The sequence below is a fragment of the Vicugna pacos genome, chromosome 13 (assembly GCF_048564905.1).
Source record: "Vicugna pacos chromosome 13, VicPac4, whole genome shotgun sequence".
Classification (NCBI taxonomy): domain Eukaryota; kingdom Metazoa; phylum Chordata; class Mammalia; order Artiodactyla; family Camelidae; genus Vicugna; species Vicugna pacos.
The window spans coordinates 39,664,410-39,677,109 of record NC_132999.1 but is presented as its reverse complement, the minus strand read 5'-3'; the positions used below and the strand labels follow the sequence as shown (position 1 = coordinate 39,677,109).

The 12,700-nt window shown below is 40.9% G+C and overlaps 1 protein-coding gene and 1 pseudogene across 1 annotated transcript; one reads left to right on the top strand and one right to left on the bottom strand.

Moving 5' to 3' along the window:
• The first annotated feature begins 3,127 nt into the window (after window positions 1–3,127).
• On the top strand, window positions 3,128–8,612 carry NDUFS5 (NADH:ubiquinone oxidoreductase subunit S5). The gene is made up of 3 exons (XM_006212655.2): window positions 3,128–3,260; window positions 4,782–4,999; window positions 8,389–8,612. The coding sequence occupies exons 2-3, from the start codon at window positions 4,784–4,786 to the stop codon at window positions 8,491–8,493; spliced, it is 321 nt and encodes a 106-aa protein (XP_006212717.1). The 5' UTR covers window positions 3,128–3,260; window positions 4,782–4,783; the 3' UTR covers window positions 8,494–8,612.
• LOC140700701 (cytochrome c oxidase subunit 6C-like) lies at window positions 7,432–7,758 on the bottom strand (annotated as a pseudogene).
• Window positions 8,613–12,700: the final 4,088 nt, after the last annotated feature.

The following is a 12,700-nucleotide window of genomic DNA, read 5'->3' as shown; positions in this document are numbered from 1 at the left end:
GGAGGAAAAGATCGCTGCGACCCCGCGGTAAACGCCTAGTCGTGCTCCACCCGGTCTGCGGGCCTCGGTTTCCAGGATACAGAATGGAAGAAGCCGACCTCTCAGGCTTGCCTCTCTGCGCATAAAATCCTTGGATTTCGTTGTAAAACCACATTTCCACGAAGTAAAGGACAACAGAGAAAGGAGAGGAAGAGGTAAATGAGGGGCGTAGGAGAAAGGATGGCAAGAAACCCCTAACCTCGAGTTACATCAAGTGACGTAAAGCGCCAGAATCCATGCGGGAGCCCCTTAGCAACGGCGCAGGCTCAGTTCTGGTGCGGGGGTTTCTGGGGATTGTAGTTTTCCCATCTTTGCGGGAGAGGAAGACCTGTCACCGACTTCCTTGCACACCCACGCCGACCCGGGGCTGTGTGCACGGTCCAATGGAGGGGGTCAGTATTATCAACAGTTAACAATATCTACAATAGGAAACATATCTATAACAAGGCTGGTGGGACTTCAACAAAGGCCTAGTAAATGCTGAGGAATTCGGGATGCTTTCACAGAAAACCGTGTGATAAACGATTCGGACGGATTAAGCATTCGCCTGGGACACAGTGGGAAGGTAGTAAACGAGTGGGATCATTACAGGCAGAAGAAACTGCTCCTACAAATTCGGAAGCATGAGAGCAGTTACGACTGGCTGAGAACACAAAGGGGTAGGTAGGGGGTTGGTAAACCATGGGATCTGAGGATTTAGAAATGGGAAGAAATCAGCTCATGAAGGGTCTTGAATGCTAAACTCAAGAATTTGGACCTTTTGTTGAATACCTCACACACAGCCCAAGTAATATGAATGACGCACTCCTTTGCATTTTCCATATTTTGCTCATCTTTATCACTTGCCACAGCATTTCTGACTGTGTCTTCATCCCAAGGATCATGGCCTTGTGATGAGAGCTCAGGAAGTGTTTTTTGAATGATCAGATTTGAGTTTTTAGAAAAGCAAGCTGCAACAAGGTGAGAGGGTAAGAAAAGAGCAAGGCTAGATGTAAAAAACCATCAGAGTTCAAAGTAAATCGTTTTCCCCACCTCCAATTTTCCCTCCATCCACGGGTTGAAATCTAGTAGCTCAAAGGCCATTTCCAACATGGGTTTTGTTTGGCCAGCACTTTTTTAAAAATTAGTTGCCCCGTATTTTTAAAGTGGAATGTTTCACATTTAAGCAATAACAAGAGATTTCTGGATTCTCTTGAAAAATCTGAAGAGTTGACAATTTGGGGCCCTGATTCTTCACAGCAGTGGAAGGAGCTGAGTAGCTACTGCCCCCTTTAACAGGACATAAACTCTCCCGTTTCTCACGTTCCGTACCACTTCTTCCATCCCCTAAAACTGAGGCCAAATACCTTTTATCCCGATGCTTTTATTTTCATTTCCTTACAGTGAACTCGTGCTGTTCGACCTTGGAGGCATTTGAGTTGCCCATCTTTGTACTAATCTATCCTGCCCGGTATCTGAGGAGTGATTCAATTAAACTAATATTTTAGGAAGATTAGTCAGTACAAAACAGATTGAAGTGATGGGCTGTGAGGCAGAAAAGAATAAATAAATTGGAAACCTATTGAAGGAATGTTTGAGAGAACTTGGCCAGCAATTAAATATTGGATGAAAGATGAGGAAAGGGCAAAATATAACTGCAGAGTTTCCTGCCAGAATGGCTGAGAAGATGGTATCACCAACATAAGAAAGTGGGAGAAGTGGAAAGGGTGGTGGTGATCACTACCTTGCTACCTGTAGTATTTTGTGGGCAAGGGTCAAGATTTACCAGTTCCATAATCTTCCAGTATTGTGCTGGACATGCATTAGGTGCCCAGGAAATTCTAGTTGAATTGAAACTGACCTCAGGTGGGGTATATATCTGATGAGGGGGGAGAGCTGGAATGCTTGAAAGAAACCAGTAAGTTGTCGGACCTTAGGAATTCTCTCTAGAGTGGATGATCCTGGGGCTTGGGGATACTTAATCCGTTTTGGAGAAAAATCTACGCGAAAGTCCTGAAGCAGAGCAAGAATTTAGCACGGAAAAATGGAGATGGGGGTGCGGGAGATGGTGTCATTCCAGGGGAAAGGAGAAAAAAAAAAAAAAGAGAGACTGGATGGTAGGACTTTTCCTGCAATACACTGGTACAGCAAGCTCTTGACTGGGGCACTAGGCAGGGGATTTTGGACAATGAGACTGGGAAGGTTGGAACACTGGACCTTTCTAAACAGTTTTGAGAGCACATCACTTAAAAGGAAAAGAAATTTTCAGCCCCCAACCCCCCAAAATTATTTATTTACAAGTTATATGTACAACTAATGTAGTATTATGCCCTTATATTTACACATAGAAGAAATTTTAGGATTATAAAAATTAGAAATATTCTAGTATTTTCGTCTCACTCCCCTAATGTATCCTATCACACACACCCTATGGTACGCCCCTCCCAACTCCCCGCCTTAACATACATCACTTTGGAGCCACTGCTGTAATCAAAGGGAGCCTTTGAAGTTTCTGAAACAGGAGGGGCATGGTCTCTGTCGATTTTCCCGAATCCGCAAACTTTAAAGGCTTGAGACGTCAAAGAACTGCAATTGCCTTGGACTGCCTTCCATGTGCCAGGAAACGCCTCAGTGCTTTAACATAACTCATTTAATCCCCATAGCAAACCTACGCTGTACGCACTACTATTATCTTTTAAGCTATTTTTATCTTAAGATGAAATCGAGGCATAGTGAGGTTAAGAAACTTTCCCAGGGTGACACAGAAGTGGCGGAGTCAGAATTGGAACCCACGCTGGGTGGATCCACACTCCAAGAGTTTAACCACCACTGAGAGAGGGGTGAGAGGGAACTGTTTTTTTCTCTCTTGCGGCCTTCACTCTCTCATCAATCACAGCTGTCGTGAGAATCAGGCACTGTGCGAGGTGGCGGTGAAAAAGATGACTAATCCCCAGGATGCCTCTCAAGCGGTGGTCTAGGAAGGGTCTGCGTCTCCGCAGTCTCCCGAAGCCAAAACGACGGCCACGCAGGCGCAGATCCATGGGTTTGGTTTCTATGGTTTCCGGGGCGCGACGGGGCTGCCGCAAAGGACGCCCGCAGCGCGACGCTTCCAGCCCGACGCCGGGCGTCGAGCTGCTTTCTGCTGTCGCGCTGCGGGCGTCCTTTGCGGCAGCACTCCGCGTCGCCGGCGGACTACCCAGCAGCTGCGGCCAGCGAGGAGAAAAGGGCACCGCACCCGGACGGTAGGGGTTGCGTATGTCCGCGGGGCGGTTAAGCCTAAGGCGCCTCCTTCCGAGACTTCTTTAACGTATTTCCTCTTGGCTTGCTGGGTGTCCGTTCTCCCTGGCCCCAACTCCGTTGTGTTTTCTGCTTTCCTAGGCCCCTTGGTCCACAGGCCAATGTCACCGAAGCCTGTAGACCGCGCCTCTCTCGGCTCTTTCCACGTTACCTTAGCTTTCTGCTTGACTCCTGGTTTGGCCTTCTGTTTCTTAACCTGAAGTCTACGCTCCTTGTCCCAGCTTGCATGGCCCTGCGGGATTTGGGCCCCGCCAACCTCTTCAGCTCGTCTTTTTCTTCTTCCCGACATGCACTCTGCCCTCAGCCACGTCTGGGTGCTCGGTGTCCCCCAGACATACCCAGCATCTCCGGCTGTAACTCGTGCTGTGTGTGCCCTTCAGGAATGCTCTGCTCACTGATCCTCACTTGGCAAACGCAGCCCGTCTTAAAGGCATTCTCAAGTCTCCTGGACAGAGTTGGTGCTTCCTCCTTCGACTTTTTGTCTCTTGGGCTCTTCCATTGGCTTCTGAATTCCCTGTGTATGCCCCATTACATTGCTTATGTTGCAGCTGCCCCCCTCCCATTTCTAGTGCCTGGTTCGTTAATACTCAGTAAATGAATAAAATAATGGGTAGAAAATTAAAAAATTAAATTCACCTGTAAATCTACTACTCATACATAAAAAAAACTGTATCGACCTTTTCTTGTGCCTCCTTCCAGTCTTCTTCTGCAGTTTTTTTTTTTTTTGGCATTATTGTAATCTCTTTTGTCTTTTAACATCAAAATGTGTGTTCCGTGTATATTATTCTCCGCCCCTGACCAATACTCTACTAAATGGGTAGCAGATATAATTAACCATTTCTCTGCTGTTGCTCCTTTAAGTTGTTTGAAATTCATTTTTTCCTCCACAGTTACTGAGCTTCTACCTGGTCTGTACCCAGTAGGCACTCATTGTTCAGTAGGGGAGACATCGAAGTGAATAGTCTATTACGGGAGCGTGCAAAGTACAATGAGTTGAGGATGCTGTGCTAACACTGGAGGGACACACCAGTGTCAGGATGATGTCTCAGAAGAAGTGTTACCTAAATTGAAATGGATCAGAAAATTGAAAGAAATGGTTTTGTGCTTGTGCTTTTTGGCTTATTTCAGTTATTTCTTCAGATCTATCTCAAAGAATTAGGATTACTGAATCAAAACATAAGCTTTTTTTTTGACTTTTGATAAAAATGACCTTATTGATATAGAGGATTTTTATGCATTGTTTTTTAGTTCTAGTGCTCTGTTCCTTGAGTTTTGTGAAAGCACAAAAATTGCTCACCTACCATAAACTGGAAGAACCTGTCTAATGAAACAGTTTGGTGAGAAGAGGTTGGGAAAGTAGTATGAAATATCTTTCTAGAGGGCTATTGATCATAATTATCTAGCTTTTTTTCTGAAAACAATTGCAATTTTATGGCATTCTTCCCCCCCCCCCTCTTCCATTTCAGCCATGCCTTTCTTTGATGTGCAGAAAAGGCTGGGCCTTAACTTAGACCAGTGGATGACAATCCAGAGTGCTGAGCAGCCTAACAAGATTGCAGGTCGATGCCATGCTTTTGAAAAAGAATGGATAGAGTGCGCACATGGAATTGGTGGTATCCGTGCAGAGAAAGAGTGCAAGATAGAATATGATGATCTGGTAGAGTGTCTACTTCGGCAGAAAACGGTGAGGAAGTGATGGAGATGGGAACTGAATTACTTCCTTGTTTCTTTGGGGCTACTTTTAAGTGTTTTTAATTGGTCATTAGCCATTGCCTCATCCAATGTGAATTGGCAAAGCACTTGTGGTGAAACACCTTCTCTACCGAGGTGCCTCGTCAAAGAAGTTGAATGCCTTCAGGTCTGAGAGGAAACTGTTCCTTAGTGTTCTTCCTCATCTTATGTATTTTCCCTAGCATTGTACCCTGTTGTAGCCACCAGGTTAGACATTGCATGTGTGTATTTCCATTTTTGCAGTAGGCTATAAAGTAAAGAATATCAGCCAGCCTTGGGTATTTGTCCTTGAACATCTTTGGGTGAATGTATTTCACATTAATTGAGTGTTAACTGGGGAAGATTAAAACCCTGTAGATCTATTACATTGAACCTGATAACAATCTGAATTTATTTCTACTCTGGGGAAAATAAAGGCATTAATGAGATTGCTTTAGGTGAACCTGATCAAAGATGCAGAAAAAAAAAAAGGTTAATAGCATGGTGCATACCTCCTCAAGAGTTGAATGAGTTGTATGACATATAGGGCCGTATTCTCCCTTGGAGAAGAAATCTCTGGGTGTGGGCTGTCATTTTGCCTGTTTCTGTGCTCCAGATATAACAAACAGAAATGTTTTTACTACTCCCAACTTTTTTGGAGTTTAGGAATACAATGAGATTTTCAGTTAAATTTATCTCAAAGTTACTTGTATCAAAAAGTTTTAATTCTTAACTTTTACCATCTGCTTTTGGCATTTGATTAAGGTAAAGCCAAACTTGGAAGGAATGAGGGGGTGTCAGGTAATAATTTTGTATTGATCTCTGCAGGAATAGTAATCATTAAGTGGGTAATATTATAGTATTACTGAGGGATAAGGAATTATTCATGGTTGTCCACCTACCAGCTATTTAGTTCACAACATGTGTTAACTTCTGTTCTGTGGGCCGCAGTTACTCCTTGCTCAGATTAAGACTTTACTCATTGTGGAAAATTTACACCAAGAGAAGACAGTGTGGTGAGGTGGGAAGAACACTGGATTGGGAGTTGGGAGAGCTGGGATCTGATGCTGGTTCTGCCACCACTAGTTTTGTGACTTCGGGCAAGTCACTGCCCTTCTGGTCTTGGTTTCCTTATTGGAAATATTAAAACATTGCTCTAAGGTCACTTCCTCATCCTGTGAATTTATGAATAGAAACGTTACTGTTTTAGAGTTCACCATAAATCATTAGATACTTCCCTCTAGTCAAAGAAACTTGCAGATCAAGGAATTAGAATCAAGCACTGTTCTAAGTTCTTAGAATGTAATAATGTATTTATTTCTCAAAACAATCCTGCAAGATGCTTTGCAATTGTTTTCCCCACTGTACAGTTTGAAATTTGAGGCAAGGAAATATTAAGGCCATTGCCTAAGGTCATATAGGCAGTAAGAAATGGAAATGGGACTTGAGCCTGGCAATGCTGGTTCCAGACCTTATGCTTGTATCCAGAACACCAAGTGGTGACTGGTTCTAGCTGAGAGAAAGATTTGACGTGTGGTGTTGTGGTAGCTCAACCATGACTAGTCCTCTTTTGGGAGACCTTAATAGAGAAATGTTAAGAATACAGTTTTAAAAATAGTTAGTGTTTATAATAGTATTTAGGATACCTAGAGTTTTTTCTGCTGAAGTTATATCTTAATTCTTTACAGTTAATGTGATGTTTAATTGAATATCTAACTCTTCGTGCTGTTGTGAAAACTTAATCATTCTCTCAAAAACATTTATTGGATCACCTGTTATGTCAGGAACTATTCTAGACACTGGGAATATAGCAGTAAGTAAAACAGCAAAAAGTCTCTGCCCTGATGGAGCTTATATTGCAGGGCACTGGGGCTGAGGGGTGGGGAATGAGGGTTGTGCGGAGGGCAGGGGTAGGATACAGAAAATTAACCAGCAAGGTGAGAAATGCGTGTCAGGTGTTGATATATGCAATGGGGAAAATAAACAGGGGGAGGACAGAAAGCACTGGACATGGAGTGGATGCTCTTATAAGTAGGGTGGTCCAAGAAGAGCTCAGTGCTAGAAGCCATTTGGGCAGAGACTTTGAGAGAGTGAACCATGTGCACATGAAGGAAGAATGTTCTGAGGAGAGGAAACAGCAAGTGGAAGGTTCTGTGAGCTGGAGCAGAGAGAGCCTGGGGAAGAGTATTAAGACATAAAGTCAGAGAGGTGGGTCTTATGAGTCGTTACAAGGAAGGATTCAGCTTTTCCTCACAGTAAGATGGAAGCCATTGGGTTTTGATTAGAGGAATAATGCAGTCAGGATTAGTAAGTCTATTTTCCAAGTCATGGAATCCATGAATTATGGCTCTCACACAGTCTTTTTGTTGTTACTGTTAATTGTTTATTTATCGAGAGAAACTATTCTTAGCCCAGATATTCATAGTTAATAGTTTCATAGTTCAGGAATGCAGGTAAGTGACAAACATCCATGGCACTTGGCCCAAAGAAATTCTTTGCATTCCAAGATCACTTTGCACTCTGAAAGATACCAGTCTTCATCAATCATCTCAGAATCTTTTATGGAATCATAATTTCTGTAGAAATCTGAGTATGCCTTCTTTCTTGGTTCAGCCATAGCAAACTAATAGAAAGCTGCAACTCCCAGGGACACAACGAATGCACCAACAGTATGAAATCACAGGTGGCGAGAAGGCCTTGCATCTGAAGTTTCGTCAAAGCACTGGAAGTCATGGTAGTTACTCTCCTCAACAACGTCCTTCCAGACTTCACACAGTCTTGAATAGCATGACTTTCATTTGTTGGGAATGTCCTGTCTGAGGAGAGGAGGCAGAACTTAGGGTCCTGCTTTTCTGCATGACTGGTAGCTGAGTACATGTCACGTCTTATTTCAGTGTGGTCAGGAGACCTCATATTGGCTATTTCTGCTTCATTCAGACCCAGTGAGCAGTCACCAGCAGCAGTGCCACCTTCATATAGAGAGATGAGGAATATATAAGCTATGAGATGACCTCAGCTTTTACTGTTTTAAAGATTTTAGTATGTACAAATATACCTACTAAGGGTTTTGGATCTCTGTGTTTTTGTTAATTGTTTTTGTAAATACATGTATTCCTATATGTAGTAGGAATATTTTAGTTAATAGTTTTCAAGGAGATACCTGTTATATATATAGGAAACTTACTTGTTAAAAGCTTGGGAAGTGATTTCAAATTAGTTCTTTAAAGATGGGATTTATCTCAGGCCCTCTAGGATGAAAAGCTTCCATAGTTTAAAAATGAAACCAATTTTCATTCCGCTTCTCCAGCCCTCACTTTCTGGTGTGTATCTCCCCCTAGTTTAAATACTTTCTTCCTTTGACAGATGAAGCGTCTGAATACCATCAGGAAGCAGCGGGATAAGCTAATTAAGGAAGGGAAGTACACACCTCCACCTCACCACTCCGGCAAGGAGGATCCTCGGCCCTGAGCAGAGCAGCTGCCGGTGGCTGGAGGCTGATTTTCACATTCTCTTTTCTCTGCTGGAAACTTTACATACTGAGAATCCCTTTGTGAAAGTGTCTAAAAATAAAGGATTGTTGATTCCTATTTTGTTCCATTTTCTTTTGGATCATACTCCTGTATAATGAGGTTGCAACCTATTTTTTAAGTTTGGAAAAAGGCTTCTGCCTATGCCTTAAAAATGAACATCTAGGGAATAATAAGCAGCATGTAATGAATGCTTACTATGTATGAGGTACTTTAAATATGGTAGCTCATTTAAGAAGCTGCAGTGTTCTTAGTGTTTGATTCTGGTCTGTTTTCTGTAAAGCACCAACTTGGGCTGGGAGGGAGAGGCAGTGGAGAAAGTGGTAGTGTGTTTGCTCGAAGGTCTGTGAAGTGTAACTTTAAGGCTAAGAAAGTGCCAAGTTTAGATAACTTAATCGTGAACAAACAATGCCATTGTTTCAATTTTCCATCTTCTATCAGTGGTTTACTAGTACTTCAAACTGACGTATTTAGAAACATGTTTTTAAAAGAAAAAATTCAGATGTAGAAGGAAAGTATGAACCTTAGAAAGTTAATATAAGTGTTGAGAATATAATTGCAGCATTTTTAAAACCTTTAAAAATTGTGTTAAAATTCACATAATATAAAATATACCATCTTAAACATTTTTAAGTATGTAGTTCAGTGGTATTAAGTACATGCACATGCAGCCGTCGCTACCATCCATCTCCAGAACTCCTTTCATATCCACTAAATAATACTCCCCATCCTCCTCTGCCCCAGCCCCTGGCAACCACTATTCTACTTTCCATCTATGATTTTGACTCCTCTAAGTACCTCATTATAAGTGAAGTCTTACAGTATTTGTCTGTGACTGGCTTAGGTCACTTAGCATAATGTCCTCCAGCTTTATACATGGTGTAGCATATATCAGAATTTCTTTTCTTTCCAAGGCTGAGTAGTAGTCCATTATATGTATATGCCACATTTTTCTTATCCATTCATCAGTCAGTAGACACTTGGGTTACTTCCATGTTTTAGCTATTGTGAATAATACTATGAATATGGGTGTACAAATATCTCCTTGAGACCCTATTTTCAAATACACTCCCAGCAATAGTGCAGAAGGATCCTAGTTTCTCCACATCTTCACCAACATTTATTATTTTCTTGATTTCTTTGATAGTAGCCATTTAATAGAAGTGAGGTATCTCATTGTAGTTTTGATTTGCATTTCCCTAATGATTAATGATTTTGCATCTTTCCATGTGCCTATTGACCATTTGTATATTTTGTTTGAATAAGTGTCCATTCAAATTCTTTGTCCATTTTTTAATTGAGGTGAGATTTTTGTTTGTTACTGAGTTTAGGAGTTTTCTATGTATTTGGAATAGTGACTCATCAGATATGTAATTTGCAAATATTCTCTCCCATTCTGTGGATTGCCTTTTTACTCTGCTGATAGTGAATTTTGAAGCACGAATTTTTAAAGTTTTCATGAAGTCTAATTTTTCTATTTTTTCTTTTGTTGCCTTTGATGTCAGATCCAAGAAATCATTGTCAAATCCAATGTTTGTGAAGCTTTTGCCCTGTTTTCTTCCAAGTTTTATGGTTTTAGGTCATGGGTGCATTTTGAGTTGAATTTTTTAAAAAGCATTAGGTAAGGGTTCAACTTCATTATTTCACATGTGGCTATCTAGATTTTTCAGTACCATTTGTTGACAAGACTGTCTTTTCCTTTTTGAATGGTCTTGGCACCCTTGTCAAAAATCCTTTGGCCATACGAATGAGGGTTTATTTCTGGACTCTCATTCTGTTGGTCCATATGTCTGTCTTTATGCCAGTACCACACTATTTTGATTTCTGTAGCTTTGTCTTAAGTTTAAAAATCAGGAATCCTCCTGATTTGAGTCCTCAAGCTTTGCTCTTTTCAGGATTGTTCTGGCTATTCAGGGTCCCTTGAGATTCTATATTAATCTTAGGATGGGTTTTTCTATTTATTAAAAAAATGGGATTTTGATAGGGATAGCATTAAATCTGTAGATTGCTTTGGGGTAGTACTGACATCTTAAGTCTTCCAATCGATGAACATGAGATTTCTTTCCATTTATGTCTTTTTTTTTTTTTCAGTTTTTTTTTTGAGGTGGGGAGGGAGGTAATTAAGTTTACTCATCTATTTACTTTTTTTTTAGAAGAGGTACTGAGGATTGAACCCAGGACCTTGTGCATGCTAAGCATGTGCTCTACCACTTTGAGCTATACTCTCCCCCAGTTTATTTATGTCTTTCATTTCTTTCAGCAGTGTTTTGTAGTTTTCATTGTAAAAGTCTTTCATCTCCTTGGTTAAGTCCTGAGTGTTTTTAGATGCTATTTTAAATGGAATAGTTTCTGCAATTTCATTTTCAGATTATTCATTATTAGTCTTGCAGCATTTTGAGTCATAAATGTCAAATGTAGGGCTTGAATATAAGGTTTTTCTCAAAAGGGAAAGTATATTGTGTCCTAGTCTCAAAATTGGAAATAGAGGATTTGGCATTTGACCAGGGTCCTGCTTAATCTGTGTTAGCCAAGCAGCATTTTTTTTTAAGCAGCATTTTAAAAAACTAATCATTAATCAATCACAATGGAGAAGCAAGCTGGAGTCCTTCCAGCAAGATCCTGTGCTGTGGCCCTGTGTTAGGTTGTTTTATTGTGCTCTAAACACACAAACATTTCTGAATATTTTAAGTCCCAAATGGCTTTAAGTGCATACATATTTATGAAAAAGCAAGGGCCAATAGGAAATGCCAGAGAGGAAAGCAGAATATTAATTAGGGCTTAATGTAGGTACGTGCCCTTTCATTCAAAGATATCTTTTATTCCTGAGCTCTGGGTTATAGAATGAAGGGAAAGCAAATCCCGTGAGATTATATTTACCTGAAGGTGAAAAATGAGTGATAGAGAACACTTTATTGTGTTTGTTGGAAAGCATTGACTTGATGTCTTTACAGGATATCAGAAGCCTTCATTTACAGCAGATACTCATAAGCAAACAGATCTGGGACAAGCAACCCTGCCTCTTGTCTTTGTATATTTGGCCAACTTTGTGCTTTAATTGCTTTTTTTTTTTTTTTTTTTTTTTTGAGAAAGTAGAACAGCAACGTTACGAGCTGGTGAAAACAAGGAGCCATCTCCAAGACCCCTGTTCTTTAAGCATCTGAATAAGAACAAGCAGAGTTAGGACTGTATCTTTTGACCAATGAGGTTGGTACAGAATAGAACCGAGGTTGGGGGCAGTAGGGACAGAAAGCTGTGAGGTTCTTTGCTATTGATAATTGAACACTGAGAGGTAAGCTACTGGCTGCCTGTGCCTACTGGCCCGCCCCGCATCATTCTGGTAAATGGGACCCATAACTGTGATTTTTAATTCTGACTGCCACGACTCAGCACACAAGGGCAACCACTGAATATTTTGGCAACTCCATTTAAATTTTTCATTTCATTTTTTGGAATAGGTAATTCATGTGGTTCAAAATTCAAATGGTGAAAAGGATATAAAATGAAAAATCTCCCCCTCCCTTCCATCATCCAGTTGCCCTCCACAAAGGCAACCATTGTTTTGAGTATCCTAGAGATTCTGTGTCTGTACATACACACGTGTTTTCTTTGCCCTTTTCAAAACAGATGATAGCAAATTGTGCACATAGTTCATGCATTTTGCTTTCTGTTCTTAACTATATTTTCAAGAATGATTGATACCAGGCACATGACCCATTTGGAGTTAATGACTGCCTCTTGCTTGGAATCCTGAAAGAGAGGAGGGATGTCTCCTCTGGATTTAGTGCTGAAAAGGTTTAAGTTCTGTAGGTACTTTAGACATAATTTATTCTTTCAATGAACAAATACTTATTAAGCACCCACTTTACTCTAAGAAGAGAAAAATAAAAGTATGCTCAATAAATGAAGAGGACCAGCCAAGTTGAGAGAGAAACTATTTTCTTGAGCTTCTGTATCAAGTCCTTTATAATACTAGCCCTATGCCTGGACTCTGACGTTGTATAAGCCAACAAATTCCCTTTTTTGCCTAAGCCAGTGTTGTGTGGATTTTCATCACTTGCAATGAAAAGAAGGCCAAATATATCAAAGGTGTCTCATTTTGCACTTTAGGAACCTGAGGCTGAGAAGGGTGAAATGACTTAGCTGGTATC

Coding starts and splice junctions, on each gene's coding strand:
- NDUFS5 (XM_006212655.2), top strand. CDS start 4,784: ATGCCTTTCTTTGATGTGCAGAAAAGGCTGGGCCTTAACTTAGACCAG. Junction 5,000..8,388: donor GTCTACTTCGGCAGAAAACG/GTGAGGAAGTGA, acceptor TTCCTTTGACAG/ATGAAGCGTCTGAATACCAT.